The sequence below is a fragment of the Stegostoma tigrinum genome, chromosome 31 (genome assembly GCF_030684315.1).
Source record: "Stegostoma tigrinum isolate sSteTig4 chromosome 31, sSteTig4.hap1, whole genome shotgun sequence".
In the NCBI taxonomy this organism is placed as follows: domain Eukaryota; kingdom Metazoa; phylum Chordata; class Chondrichthyes; order Orectolobiformes; family Stegostomatidae; genus Stegostoma; species Stegostoma tigrinum.
This window is the reverse complement of record NC_081384.1, coordinates 2,800,243-2,816,182: the sequence shown is the minus strand read 5'-3', so window position 1 is coordinate 2,816,182 and position 15,940 is coordinate 2,800,243. Positions and strand designations below refer to the sequence as shown.

The window sequence follows — 15,940 nt, the reverse complement described above, 5'->3', positions numbered from 1 at the left end:
TCCAATCTGAAAGGAATAAATTGAGTATTGCACAACAATGATTTATAAATCCATTGTCATCAATGTTGTTGATTGCACTGAGAGATCCCAAGACCAAAATGTGATTTGTACTGCAGCAATTGGCTAACTTTGCTTGAACAGGCTGCATTTTTGGTTTAATGTTGAAGTGGTGAAGTTTGCACTTTTTGAATCTTAATGTCTTGACATCTACTTTACCACTTCACCCCTGCCGACACCCCCACCCCCCACCCCATTCTAAAACCTAGCAAACATTGTGCAGCAGTTGCAACTGTGGTTTGTAGATAGATTGCAGTTTAGGTTTGTGTGGTTATTTTGGTACTGTAACTGGACTGTAAGCATGTCCAGTTGACCATCTTGTGTTTAAGTTTTTAACCTAAAGGCATTCTGATTCAGCAACTAAAGTGGAACTTGTAAAAAAAGTGATCATGGGCATTGAGTCCTTAGTGCGCAGCATTCACTATAAAGCCACGACTACAGATTCTTTCTCGTATCAAATAGACCTTTTCTGCTTTCACCCTGTCTTCGTGAGTATGCAAATCAGTTATGCTTACGATGAACCTATTGAAAGGACTTGAGCATGCGAACAGTAAAATCAGAGTCAGTGTCCACAATATGTTCTACTGATCTAACACAATTCATGCTGTCCTAAACTGTGGTCACCTATGCTTTCTGACCTGTTGTGAAGAGCAGGACTTTATTTGCTCTGCATGGGTCACTGTCTCTCCTTAAGATTGATTTTGCTTTGAATTTTTTTTACAGTAAATAACTGACCAGCCATGTCTGCTAAAGCCATATCTGAGCAGACGGGTAAAGAATTTCTTTACAAGTATATCTCCACGAAGGGTGCAGTCCAGAACAAGTTCAGATATGCCAAATTGAGACCTGACACTGACTGGGACCTCCTAGTCCAAGAGCATCCTTGGCTTCTGACAGAGGTAAGTCTCTATGTATTGATAGTGATGTGACTCAAAGAAAACTTAAGATTTAGAATTTATTAATCCCTTCAAAACGGAAGTTCTCTGGTGTAGAGAATAAGTGAAGACAGTTCTTCTAGGTATCCTGTGTTTTCATTTTCTGCAACCCTCCTGGTATATCAGTAAAAACAGGTATTTCTGGCACAGGTATGACTTGCTCAGATGAAGATCTTGAGCAAAATGCTTGCTCACTCCCACATGGGACGTGTAATGTGCAATCTACCGTGATAGTGCCACATCACAAGACCAGGACCATCCCATCTGTCTTCCACACTGAACTTGAAGTCTGGTAAAACGCTATTGTGGTGTTTAAATAGTCTTACTTCTCCTCAAGCACAAGGAGACTGAGATGGTCCTGGATGCTGCACTTCCTGAGTAGCCATTACTTCTGCACTTGGTGCTTCCTTAGGACAAGGAAAGTGCTGACAAGCTCACTTTTTATTCCTTATTCGTACTTGCCTTTGTGAAAGCCTCTGCTTTATTTCAGTCATTTTAGGGAGACAATAGAAATCCAACATTAAGTGAAATCAAAGGATGGCAGTTCTGTTTTCTGAAAGTCATGTCAAGGATCACAGAATGATAGAATCATCATAGAATCCCTACAGTGTGGAAAGCAGTGTTAAAAGCAGTCAGATTTTACTTTTCTCATTTTTAGTTTGCAAGCAGCCTGATTTAATTGAATTTAATTTTACATTAGAACATAGAACATAGAACATAGAACATTACAGCACAGTACAGGCCCTTCAGCCCTCGATGTTGTGCCGACCTGTCATACTGATCTCAAGCCCATCTAACCTACACTATTCCATGTACGTCCATATGCTTATCCAATGACGACTTAAATGTCCCTAAAGTTGGCGAATCTACTACCTTTGCAGGCAAAGCGTTCCATTCCCTTCCTACTCTGAGTAAAGAAACTACCTCTGGACATCTGTCCTATATCTTTCACCCCTCAATTTAAAGCTATGCCCCCTCGTGCTCGCCGTCACCATCCTAGGAAAAAGGCTCTCCCTATCCACCCTATCTAACCCTCTGATTATTTTATATGTTTCAATTAAGTCACCTCTCAACCTTCTTCTCTCTAATGAAAACAGCCTCAAGTCCCTCAGCCTTTCCTCCTAAGACCTTCCCTCCATACCAGGCAACATCCTAGTAAATTTCCTCTGCACCCTTTCCAAAACTTTCACATCCTTCTTATAATGCGGTGACCAGAACCGTACACAATACTCCAAGTGCGGCCGCACCAGAGTTTTGTACAGCTGCAGCATAACCTCTTGGTTCCGGAACTTGATCCCTCTATTAATAAAAGCTAAAACACTGTATGCCTTCTTAACAGCCCTGTCAACCTGGGTAGCAAGGATCTGTGTACATGGACACTGAGATCTCTCTGCTCATCTACACTAAGAATCTTACCATTAGCCCAGTACTTAGCCTTCCGGTTACTCCTACCAAAGTGCACCACCTCACACTTGTCTGCATTAAACTCCATTTGCCACCTCTCAGCCCAGCTCTGCAGCTTATCTACGTCTCTCTGCAACCTACAGCATCCTTCGTCACTATCCACAACTCCACCGACCTTAGTGTCATTTGCAAATTTACTAACCCATCCTTCTACGCCCTCATCCAGGTCATTTATAAAAATGACAAACAGCAGTGGACCCAACACCGAACCTTGCAGTACACCACTAGTAACTGGTCTCCAGGATGAACATTTCCCATCAACTACCACCCTCTGTCTTCTTTCAGCAAGCCAATTTCCGATCCAAACTGCTATATCTCCCACAATTCCATTCCTCCACATTTTGTACAATCGCCTACTGTGGGGAACCTTACCGAACACCTTGCTGAAATCCATATACACCACATCAACCCGTTTACTCTCATCTACCTGTTTGGTCACCTTAAAGAACTTCCTGGTCTGTCTGAAGTTTCAGAAATGACTTGCTTTCATTCTGGTTTGATGGGTTCTGAGTTGGCTAGGGTCCAACGCACAACCAAAACTCTTCCATCTGCGGGACAACTGGTGCTCGAGGTTCAGGCACAGATGAGTTATTTTAACATTTATATGCACTAAGTCGCAATTCACCCCTGCATGTTGCCAGTGGAGTCTCTTGATGCGTTTGCTGCTTTCCCAAAGCAGCTTTTTCTGATTAGCCAAATACTCCCATGAGATTTGACTATGTTGAACCCATTTGGGAATGTTTTGCATCATTTAACCCACCATGCTTGTGTCTACACTTTCAAAGAGCTATCTGATTGATCCCTTTCCTATGGATACATCTAATAACCCGTAAACGTCCTCCCCCACAATGAAGTTGTATCTTATAGGTGATTTAAAAATCAAATGCTATTGTCGTGGCTAATACCCATTTCAGGAGACAAAACAAAACAGAGTCAGAGAGATCTACAGCACAGAAAAAGGCTCTTCATCCTGGCAAGTCTGCATGAGTCATAACAAATAACTAACTATTCTGAAGACATTCCATTGACACAACTCTTAATACCATTTGTAAGTAAAAGAATAAAAAAAATCCAAAACAATCCAAAGTTAATAAAGTGTGAAGCTGGACGAACACAGCAGGCCAAGCAGCATCCCGGGAGCACAAAAGCCGACAAACCTCAGCTTTGGGAATACTCATTTTGGCGAATATCAGGTGAGAATCTGGCATAGTGGAACTGTGAATGCTTGAAAAACTTTATTTCTGAAAGCAGTTAATTTTGAGGGAGTTTTAGTTTTGGAGAACCAATAGCAAGCCCATGTAAGTTGCAGTTCCTTTACTTGGATCTGATGTAGTTTCATGATCCTTGATGTTAGAGCAGTAACCCAATGACTTCTATATGTTTAGTCATAGACTTATTAGACATGGGGCTTGACACTCCAACTGCACCAAAAGCTTCACAGCCTGCAAGATAATTAGGCTTTAGAAGAGTGCATGGGAATCCGGTAGCATAGTGGGTTAGCTACTTATTTTCACTTCAAAAGACTGCTCTATCTGACAGACATGGAGCTACGGCAAAAAGAGGGTGGTGGGGAAGCTGCACTGGAGAAGTAGTATTTGGATTGGATTGTAGTTGGTTTCAGTATGGGTATGAACAATCTTTCATTTCTTCATGTGTGCTTACGTGGATTCTTTTTGTCTGTGTAGTGTGCACTGAGATCCTGCCTTCTGGGTTCCAGGTATGAAATGAATATGCTGATCACATCAGTTTCCTTTAACTTTTGGATCCACATAGTCCCCCTTAAGCTTGTTTAGTATTGGCCTGGTTCACTGCTTCTTTCTCTTGTGACCGCAGGACTGAGGCCACAAAATCTGAGGATGTGGGAGTGTTCTGTGTAGAAAGCTGTTCTGCACATTGAGCTGCAGATTAGGTACAAGTACATAGATACAGAATCATAAGAACAATATAGAAAGAATGTATAAAGTTAAACATTACAGTATTTCTTAGTATTAAGTAGAAAAATAATTATTTTAACTTAGCTGAAGAATCTAGACACACTTATCACGTTTTAAATATTTGCTGTCACAAAAAAAATGAATTTGGCACCTGAAAGTGCATATACGATACCTAAAAGACTTGAAACCATTTGTGGATTGGGTGCTAGAGGGTCCCAGAAGTTGGACACTAGTAACTATGTTGAATTTGTTGTAACACACCAAAGTTCTTGAGATTGCCACACAGCCATTGAGCATTCACACACACAGTATCCTTCACCTCATATTTCAGTCCACACGGTCTGTTTCTTTGGCAATGTTATACAATTTTCACTGTACTCCTGTAATTTTGTACTTGAGAACACATGACAATAAAATCTAATCTAAAACACCACTGAGTGTCCAGAAACCATGGTCTATTGTGATCTTAAATTTGTAGCTCAATGACCACTGCATTTTCAATTTGAGTACTGTCGGCAACAGTGACTGACAAAAATTTCTAATAGTTTCAAGTTTTGTACCATACACTAGCCAGCTGGAGATTTGGACGTCAGTGGTAGACTGATTAAATTTTCCTTTAAACTCGGTGCAACCAGTAACAACATTTTGCATAAATCTCTTTATAAAATTGGCTTTAATGATTTCAGTTTCCCAAATGACGAATTTGGCAGAAATATCATATTACTTATTGTAGTCTGAAAGCATAATTCAGTATGTGTTGGCATTTTTTTTGTAGAGACCTTCTCAAGGTTAGTTTTCTACATCAATTTCCACAAGTTGGAATCTAAAGGACCTGGGCTTTTATCCAACTAACCAAGCAGCAAGATGCTTAGATTCTGATGCAAAAAAAATCAGATTTTGCTGGAGTGGAAGGGAGCCTAAAAGAGACTTGCAGTGGATGCAGCTCTTGTTGGGTTTTGTGTAGTAAGTTAGTGCTAATATATTTCGTGCCAAGTATGATTTACCTGTAAAATGCTTGAGTCAAAGTTTTGCAAAATTCTGTTTTAACTTTTAAATTTCTTGTGGCCTCCTTCTCATGTAGTAACAGATGGTTTCTTTACTGTAAATGGGTTCTACTCCATTTGAGGCCTTTCTGAATAGATTGGGTACTCTTCCTTACAAATTCAAATCTGTTTGAATATTTTTAAAATTAATGGAATCGTGCTTTGTGATCTCGGGACATCCTGAAGCATGTTACAGCTCATGAAGCATTCTTGAAATGTAGGCCCTGTATATCTGTTATGCATCAGACCAACCCCCTTCAATATATTAAGGAGATAGGCAAGACCCTAATTTTTATCTTTGGTCTCCCTGTTATAGGAACGATATTGTGGAACTTGTAAATCTTTTCTGAATACTTTCAAGGATGTTGCCAGGGTTGGAAGAGTTTGAACAAAAGGGAGAGGCTATTTTGATTTCATTGTATTAACCTTTCGTGTTTCTTTGTTTAGCGTTTGGTGGTGAAGCCAGATCAGCTGATTAAACGTCGTGGGAAACTGGGCTTGATTGGAGTTAATCTGGATTTGAATGGGGTAAAGGAGTGGTTAAAGCCACGTTTGGGATTGGAAATGACGGTGAGTAATGTAACTTATGATAGGTATGGTATAGGAAAACGAAGCAGCGCATAAATGACAAGACCATAAGTCATAGGAACAGGAGTAAGCTGTTTAGCCCCTTTTAAGCGGTTCCATCATTCAGTAGGATCATGGCTGGTCTGACATTCCTAATGTCCACTTTCCTGCATTTTCCCCATGATCTTTTGTTCCCCAACTGGCCAAGAATCGTTCTATATCAGTCTTAAATATACCCAAAGACCCTGCCCCCACAGCTCTGTGGCAAGGAGTTCCAAAGACACTCAACACGCAGAGAAATTCTCCTTATCCCAACTTATGCCCCTTTATTCTGAGACTGTACCCTCGGTCTTAGACTCTTCCAAGTGGAGAAACAGCCCTTCAACACTTTCTCTTGTGCTGATTTAAGAGTTGTACGTGTTTCAATGAGATCACCTCTCATTCTTCTAAACCCCAATATAGAGTCCCAACTTACTTAGCCTTTACTGTCAATGCACTTCCTCCACAGAGTGGATTGTTCTCTAGTGAGCTTTCTCTGAACTGCCTCCAAAGAAACTGTATTCACCCATAAGTATGGGACCAGAACTGCTCAAAGCTCTTCACATGTGGACTCGCCAACACTTTTGTACAGTTGCAGGAAGACTTCCCTACACTTATGCTCCAACCGTCTTGAAATAAGAGGCAGCATTCTATTAGACTTCCAAATACTTGTAGCTGTTGCTAGCTTTGTCTTTCTTGCACATGTGCCCCACGTCTCTGTGCAGCTTTTCTCAATTTAAATAATACTGTTCTTTTGTTCTCCCTTCCAAAATGACCATCATGTTTGCAGTGAAAAGCATTTTGCTTGGCAGCTCCTACTCAGATGAGATTTTGACTTTTCTATTACTGTGAAGGTACAGATGATTCACTGTGATGATTCATCATCTCTGATAGCTAGATTGCTGCGGCAGTTTGGCAGCAAGGAAATCTGCCAAGTGAGGGTTATCACGTTCTTTTCAAAGGTTGAGCTGACCCATCTTTCAACTTCTGAAGAAATTTTGAATGTGTTAATGCTGTAGGTTGCAGCACTTTACTGATTGTAACTCTTCCAGTATGGGAAAACGTAAGATTCCTCAAGGGCAATTAAGGATAAGCTTTACACGTGGGCTTTACTGTCTGGGCCAGCATCCCTTAATAAATAAGAAACAAAATTGGGAAGCTCCATCTTTTTCTTTTTCTTAGTTCCAAATCAAGTTACTAGATGCAACATTATGGGCACATCTTTGTCTGCCTTGTAGTGCACTGTACAACAATTCAAATAAAAAGTGATTATGCCACGTAAACCTGGCATTCCAGACTCGACACAAGCAAAGCACGCTTTTAGCTTAATTCTCACACATACTCGGTAAGGCACTGAAAAGGCTGACTGAAGCTGTTGGTAAATTTCAAGCATGGCTTTGGAAACTGTCGCTGCTGTGCAGACTTTTCTAGGCTAGAACTTGAAAGCAGCATGAAAGTTCAGCTTCATAACACATCTCTTGCAGACAGCTTGCCGCTTGGTGAACAGCCCTGGAGCAGCCCTTGCTCGCCAATACAATCACAGCTGTCTGTTAAATGCCAGATCAAGGGGACAGTCCATTAGGGAATGTAAAGAAATTCAGTGCTTCAAGCATTACAGCCGTAATGAAGTTGTCTGCTTCCATTTTGTCTGATGTATTTGACATGTGAAATGTAATTTACTAAAATGTCAACCACGGCAGTTTCTTCCAAATATATTCAATTATTTTGCTCAGATCTAAACATAGAGAAAAGGTTCCGTGTCTGGCTCCCAAATTGGTTAGTCAATAAAATCAGCATATTGAAACCACAATATTATGCGATAACATCAGATGTTATTGACTCGGCCACTCCATTTCTCCATCAACCATGCACACATGGCGCAGAGCTGGTGTAGCTAAATGAAGTATTACATAGAGTTTGCATGAGAGAAATGCGCCATTCTGGTTGAAGAAGCTAGTTACCCTCAACAGTACTTTAAGTATAACAAAGTGCGGAGCTGGATGAACACAGCAGGCCAAGCAGCATCTTCGGAGCACAAAAGCTGACGTTTTGGGCCTAGATCCTTCAGAGAGGGGGATGGGGAGGGGGTTCTGAAATAAATAGGGAGATGGGGGGGAGGTGGACCAAAGATGGATGGAGGAGGACAGTATAGGTGGGGAGGGGATAGGTCAGTCCGGGGAGGACGGACAGGTCAAGGAAGAACAGGTTAGGGAGGCGGGGACGAGCTTGTCTGGTTTTGGGATGCAGTGGGGGAGGGAGAGATTTTGAAGCCGGTGAAGTCCACATTGATACCATTGGGCCGCAGGGTTCCCAAGTGGAATATGAGTTGCTGTTCCTGCAACCTTCGGGTGGCATCATTGTGGCACTGCAGGAGGCCCAGGATGGACATGTCATCTAAAGAATGGGAGGGGGAGTTGAAATGGTTTGCGACTGGGAGGTGCAGTTGTTTATTGCGAACTGAGCAGAGATGTTCTGCAAAGCGGTCCCCAAGCCTCCACTAGGTTTCCCCAATGTAGAGGAAGCCACACTGGGTAAAGTGGATACAGTATACTGCATTGGCAGATGTGCAGGTGAACATCTGCTTAATATGGAAAGTCATTTTGGGGCCTGGGATGGGGGTGAGGGAGATGTGGGAGCAAGTGTAGCACTTCCTGCGGTTGCAGGGTAAAGTGCCGGGTGTGGGGTTGGAGGGGAGTGTGGAGAGGACAAGGGAGTCATGGAGAGAGTGGTCTCTCTGGAAGGAGGACACGGGTGGGGATGGAAAAACTTCTTGGGTGGTGGGATCGGATTGTAGATGGCGGAAGTGCTGCTCCTCCATTTCTGACCTACCAACCTCATCCCGCCTCCTTGACCTGTCCATCCTCCCCGGACTGACCTATCCCCTCCCCACCTCCGCACCTATACTCTCCTCTCCACCTGTCGTCTCCTCTATCCCTCTTCGGTCCGCTTCCCCCTCTCTCCCTATTTATTCCAGAACCCTCTCCCCATCCCCCCCTCTGATGAAGGGTCTAGGCCCGAAACGTCAGCTTTTGTGCTGCTGGACCTGCTGTGTTCATCCAGCTCCACGCTTTGTTATCTTGGATTCTCCAGCATCTGCAGTTCCCATTATCTCTGAGTACTTTAAATATGACAGGGTATGTGGCCACAGATTTGGTGTTGCAGAAGTAAAAACAGGATAGACATCACAAAATGGTTCCCTCATCGAGGCAATGAGCAACAGCCAGGGTGGACTGAAGAGTAGAAGAGTAGTTGTCCAGAGCAATTGTAATACAAGCAGAAGTATCTGCTGTATTGTACAGCAAATCTATAAATTAAAGCTATGTATATAAAGACTTCCAGGATTAGTTTTAATGGGGTCTGTAGTCCACATGATCATGATTTACAAATAAAATAATTTGTGAAAGTCTGGAATAAAAATTAAGTGTGGGAAATGTGCAGCAGTTCTTCCAGAAAACGTGTTCTCCTTTTGACCGAGATGCTGCAAAGTCTGAGGGTGGAGACTATCTTTTTTCTGATGTTCCTTTTTTTTTCTTAAATGCTGTGAATGGTAAGCCAGTGCTGCTGCTCTGACTACTGAACTAGTTTGCTGAGACGTACAGTAAGTGATTCTTACAGCCTGCTGCGTTGAGTTTGGTTGACTTTGCTTGGCTGAGATTTGGGGTCACCTGATTCTTAGCTGCTTTGTCACCCAACTCTGGCAAGCGCTACTTCACTGCTATAACTGCAACATTTTAATGATGAACCCTCAAATAGTTGAAGTGGTGTAGTAGAAGGGTATTTGGCTACAGAGTTCCCTGATTAAACGTGCAATAATATTTCCATAGCATCCAGCATCTCATTACTATTTGTGGGATTTTTCTGTACCCCAAATGTTGGCCTCATTAAATGACTGTTGATAATGCATATAAAAGCATTTCAGAACAGTAGATGTTTACATGCTTATAAATATTTTATATAAATATGTTTGTTCCAGGCAGAATGCAGTAGGTTTTTTGGTGTTTCATCGCTGAATTATTTTTAATTTAACCAGGTTGGACGGGCAAAAGGTGTATTGAAGAATTTTCTGATTGAACCATTTGTACCTCATCAACAGGTTGGTCAAACTACAGATTTTAAAGAAATTTGCCTTTTTAAAATTAAGAAATACGTAGTTTACTTGCTGAATGTTGCAAGATTCATTTCTGTTGTGCATTCCATAATTTGCACATGGATTGAGTTAAATAAAATATTCTTAATTTTGATTCTGAACCCTGATTCTCAACTCTGTCCACAGTTCAATAGTTATTCTTTTCATTAAAAAAATTCTGACAGTCTCGCCGGGGCCAAGGTTAGGCTCCTGAGCAAGTAGCTGTCAGTCGCTCTGAATATGAATGACGGTTAACACTGCATCAGGGAATTGCATCAGTGCTCCTATTAGATTTGCAGATGTGCTTTATTGACGTGATGATATCTGACTAGAATTGAGCGGGCATTCTCCTCCTAATATTACTCAATTCATTCTATGGCATACAAAGCTGAAAGGAAAAGTGAAAAGCAGAATATTTTTAAGCTTGGAGAAAAAATAAATGTTGGTGTTCAGAGGGATTTGGCTGTCTTTGTTTGAAAAGCAGCAGTTAACACGTAAGTGTGGTCAGCAGTTAGGAAGACAAACTAATCTTGAGGCATTTGGATTAAGGAACAGTAAATAAACTACAATTGTGCAGAACAACAAAATGTGAGGCTGGATGAACACAGCAGGCCAAGCAGCATCTCAGGAGCACAAAAGCTGACGTTTCGGGCCTGGACCCTTCATCAGAGAGCCCGAAATGTCAGCTTTTGTGCTCCTGAGATGCTGCTTGGCCTGCTGTGTTCATCCAGCCTCACATTTTGTTGTCTTGGATTCTCCAGCATCTGCAGTTCCCATTATCTCTGATACAATTGTGCAGAACTCTGGTCAGATTGCATTGGGAGTAATCTGTACAATTTTGGCTTCTTCAGCTAAGGGAGAATGTACTCTTCTTGAAGTGCGAGGGTGGCTGGGAATGGGGAAAGGAAAGGCACAATGCAATGAAGATTAACTCATTTGATTCCAAGCATGAAAAGATTGTCTTGAGGAGAGCTTAAGTGGAGTGTACCTGTATTTGCTGCAGTTTGGATAAATGCAGTGTTCTCATGGAAACATAGAAATTCTGAGGGCGTGGCAGATGCCAAGACTCTTTCTCCTGATGGCTGGGCCTAGAGCTCAGGGCATAGCCTTTGGGTGAGGAGTTGGCATTTGAGATGACCATGTGTCAGAACCCTAAAATGCTGTGGATGTTTTTAACTTGTGATTGTTTGGAGAGAGATACCCACAGATTGCCACACCCAGGGATGCGAAGGAAATTTCAAATAGCAGCTCTTCAAAGGAGGATTACGAACAAAGGTCTATAAACAGACCCCTGGCACTCAAGTGCTGGATGTAAGCTAGACAAAACGAAAACTATGCACACAAAGGACTCTCTCAACCCGAAGGCTGGAATTCAATTATGATCAAAGGGAATTAGAACTACAGAATCTCGGCTAAATCTCAGCTACGCATTTATCATGAAACTGTTCAACTGACATCGTCAGTGCTGCTGGTAATCTCCTTTGCAACAGCTGCAACTTCCAATTATCTACTGTTCAGGACCAATTCAGAGACTGACTAACTTTGTTTTGTTTTAAACTTATTTTAGATTTGCTTGTCGTTTCTGATCTTGTGCCCGTGTTGCATTTTATTTCTTCTTGCATTTTGTAATTAACAAATTCACACATTGTTAACCACATACCACCATGTTCCCTGGCCAGCATCTCTGTTGCAGGCTTGCTGCAGTGCTTCAGCGAAGCTCAGCATGAGCTGAAACAACAGCGTCTCATTCTCCTTTTGTGAACTCTCCATCCTTCTGCACTCCATCTCAAGTTCAACAATGTTAAAGCTTGAGGCACCTTCTTCGTCCCATGTTCTGTTCCTATACGCCAACCCCCCCCCCCCCATAAGGGGACAGGAGAGCTGGTTATTTACAACCACCCTACTGAGTTTGATTTTGGGGTGTGCCATCCAGAAGCATAAACTGAGGAACTCTGCATGGGTTCTAGGCATAACAAATTGGGGAGTCATCAGGTTCTGGTCATCACTCTTCAGAGATGAGGTAAAATTCTTTGTTTGAGAGTTCTGAATCTAGAAATTGAATACTTGGTGGTTGATTGTGGTCATGGTTGGGTTAATTATAATTTTTAGGATGGTAGGTCATCAAAAAGCTATTTGCATGGAAGCAGGGTGGTGCAGGTTCAGCCATAATGATATTCAGTAGTGGAACTGGCTTGTGGAGTTGTACAACCTCATTTTCTTCTTATTCCAAGACTTCCCAAGGTGAGGGTCATCTCACTAAATGGGGCCACAGCTTATCTTTTCAGTGGTGAGCTCTGAGACCGCAATGGCCAATACTCCCCCAGTCCTCAAATAAGCCCTCAACAATTTGAAATCCTCAAAATGGGCTCTGTGTGGGAAAAAGTTTAGGAAGCTCAAACATGCAAGAATTTTGCTGTCGGCCTCCTAAGTCACTATTTCTTAGTGATAATGGGAACTACAGATGCTGGAGAATCCAAGATAACAAAGTGTAGAGCTGGATGAACACAGCAGGCCAAGCAGCATCTCAGGAGCACAAAAGCTGACGTTTCAGGCCCAGACAAAAACCTGTAAGTCTTGGTCCTAACCATCTAGTGACCCTGTGCCCCCTACAACTTTTGAGGGCGTGTGTCCCAATTGTCTGCCACTGTTTGTATACAAAGTTTTATCTGATATCACTGCTTTAAGATAGGGTCTCTGTGTTCCTGATGTCTCGCACCAGAGAAAGTAGTTTCTAGTTAATGGCTCACTTTAACGTTTATGTATCTTCATCATTGCATCCCTTTTACCTTTTATATCCAGTAGGAATTTGAGACAAAATTGTGTTTTTTTGTGAGGTGTAACATTTTTGTGATTCCTGCTCAGGATGAAGAATTTTACGTCTGTATTTATGCTGCTCGGGAAGGTGACATTGTGCTGTTCCATCATGAGGGTGGGGTGGACGTTGGTGACGTTGACTCGAAAGCCCAGAGGTTCCTGGTGGAAGTTGATGGAAATCTGACTGAGCAGAATGTTATTATGCATTTGCTCCAGCATGTGACTGAAAGCAGGAAAAGGTAACTTACGCAAAGCTTTTTTTCCTGTTGTATTGACAGCTGTTTGCCTACTGCTGCTAGATTCTCCATTGGATGCCTCTACTTAAATGTGAATTGAAGCCTCACAGGATGGGTAGTTTACAGCTGGATTGTGCTGGTCCCATCTCTGGTGATATAGCATTGCAATTGATTACAGTGCTGTATGTCTCCTGAGTCGAAAGTGTACATATATGTATGTATGCGAATTATAAACAGGAACTGTTTCCTATAGGATAAAATCATAATTATCTGATAGTGGCTTCAACTACTTTCCTGTCTACTTCTGATGCCCTTAAATATTTGAGTCATGTAGGAAAAAGTGTGCTTTTCAGCTTGTCAAACCTGTTCTACCGTTCATTTAGATCATGGCAGAGCTACCTTGTTGCCATTTTGCCATACTATTTCCCTATCTCAATGTCATTAGCCTGCTGAAATGTGACAGTCCTGCCCTGAACCTGCTCAGTGATTTGAATTTTCACAGCTTTATGGGATAAAGAAATTGAGCATTCATAACTTAATGAAGAAATTTCTCACTTGGTCTCACATGACCTATCTGTTAATTCAACAACATAGGTACAATAGTTGGCCGTGCATCCTTAAAGATATCGTGCTGTTTAGTTGGTACATTTGCTAATCTGTAACAGTGACCAGTTCAGCACGACATTGGTTGTAAAGCACCTAGAGACAACTTAAGGTTTTGACACATGCTATATAAATGCAAATTCTTTCTTTATTTTCTGCCCTGAATGCTCTGTGTTAAAGCGTATATGTGAATACCTCTGTGGGCAGTGCCAGGCAGATTGTCTGTTATTCCAGAGAATAAAATAACTTTCTGATGTGCTCATTCTGTTTTCACTTACTGGCTGTTGCTTAGACTCAGTTCAGTGGTTTCAGGAACACACTAATCCGTCTTGACTGAGCAGTATCTCAAGGCGGACTGTGCAGAATATTTTAAACTACAGACCAAGAGGGAAGTTTCACTTGGTAAATTACTTATGGCCCAGTGTATGATATTCCACAAAAGAAAGAAAGAAAAGTAGTTGAGAAAGTGGCAGAGATAGCAGGAACTGCAGATGCTGGAGAATCTGAGATAACACGGTGTAGAGCTGGATGAACACAGCAAGCCAAGCAGCATCAGAGGAGCAGGAAGGCTTGGCCTGCTGTGTTCATTGAGCTCTACACCTTGTTATCTGAGAAATTGGAAGTTTGGGTTTGCCTCAAAGCTATTGTAAATCTTCATGCTGAATGTGTGCAGTCACTAGCTTATGTCCATCTCAGTGTAAGTGCACTAAAGTGAACTAAACTATTTGAAACAAGTGTAGGCCAGTCAACCCCTCAAATCTTTGCCACCTTTCATCTCAATTGATTTGTGAAATTATCCATTTTGCTATTTTAACTTTGTTCTCTGGTCTTTTCAGCACGTTGGCCTCTTTTATTGTTGGACTCTTCAAACTGTATGAAGAACTGTACTTCACCTACCTCGAGATTAATCCATTAGGTAAAAATGAAATTGGGTGACTTTAAGACAAGTTGACTGGACTAATGTGTATTTGTAAAGGAGCACCTTTAGCATGTTGACTGCGAGTCCTACCGTGAAATTTTTATTTTCAGAACAAGTCCAGTGCACTTCATTTTTCCAGATTGGCAAAGTTCCAAAACTGAGGCCTTAAAATCCTGGTGTTATCTTCAGCATTGTACTAGAATATGACGTGGTCTCTGCTTTAAAGCATTATTAGCATGAACGCCAGAGAACTTGCACCGCATAACTAGAAGCCACATCCTGAGCAACAGTTTGGGTTTTCTCAGGGAAAATGGACAAAATTGTGCAATGTAACATCTCAAAGTATGAGTAAAATCTTGAAGCCAAAATTAGAATTCTGTTTTCATGAACTGTAAATCTCGGTCTTGTTCTATACTCTGTTATTCTTTTGTTAACTAGGCTTATTTATTTCATGATCCTTTTTAGTTGCAAGTTTTAATTATAATTCTTTGCATATTTCTAATAGTCAAAAATATAGGATTCTTTAAATGGAGAATGGGGAGCAAAGATGAGCACTGTTGCAAAAATAGTGCAAAGATTTCTAAACCAAACTGCGTAGAACAGAATTTTACAATTACATTATGTTAGAACCTCTGTCAATTTCTAGTATTTTCATGTGATTATTTATTGCACACCTTTACCCTCTCAACTCTCTGCAGTTGTTACTGCCGCTGGAATATTTGTCCTTGATATGGCAGCAAAGATAGATGCCACAGCAGATTACATCTGCAAGAGTAAATGGGGAGATGTGGAGTTCCCACCACCGTTTGGGAGAGAAGCTTATCCTGAGGCAAGTAGTGCTGTATGGTGACTTGTTTTGTGATCTTTTTCAAATTGATTAGCTTCTTTGGTTATGCACCAAGTTCGAAGGATTAAATTTGTCTTCCTGTTTTTCTTTCTTGAAGGTTTTTATTTTCCTCCCATGCAAATTTGAATTCATGATCTCCTACAGATATATGGTGGGTTGTTCAACTCAATCCAGTCATTACAGCCAGAAAGATCTTTCCATTGGTGTTTCAGTTCATTTGTTAAATGATATCAGACTTTGCCCACAATGTTTCTTCTAGAGATTGATTAATGATGTGCTGACATTAAACTTAAAATAAAATCTAACATAGTCTTAGAGTTAGGATTTAACTAAATGTGTCGATTCCTTACCTATTT

General features: G+C 41.4%; 1 protein-coding gene across 3 annotated transcripts in view; it reads left to right on the top strand.

Annotated features, from left to right (window-relative positions):
* Positions 1-15,940, top strand: part of LOC125466212 (ATP-citrate synthase) — a 74,766-nt gene that overhangs the window by 11,561 nt on the left and 47,265 nt on the right. For all 3 annotated transcript variants that reach the window (XM_048560436.1, XM_048560437.2, XM_059638899.1), the window contains exons 2-7: positions 781-956; positions 5,881-6,003; positions 10,070-10,132; positions 13,028-13,218; positions 14,655-14,734; positions 15,436-15,566. In XM_048560436.1, the coding sequence (XP_048416393.1) occupies positions 798-956; positions 5,881-6,003; positions 10,070-10,132; positions 13,028-13,218; positions 14,655-14,734; positions 15,436-15,566 (747 nt within the window). In that variant the 5' untranslated portion in view covers positions 781-797. The remainder of the gene's footprint in view (positions 1-780; positions 957-5,880; positions 6,004-10,069; positions 10,133-13,027; positions 13,219-14,654; positions 14,735-15,435; positions 15,567-15,940) is intronic.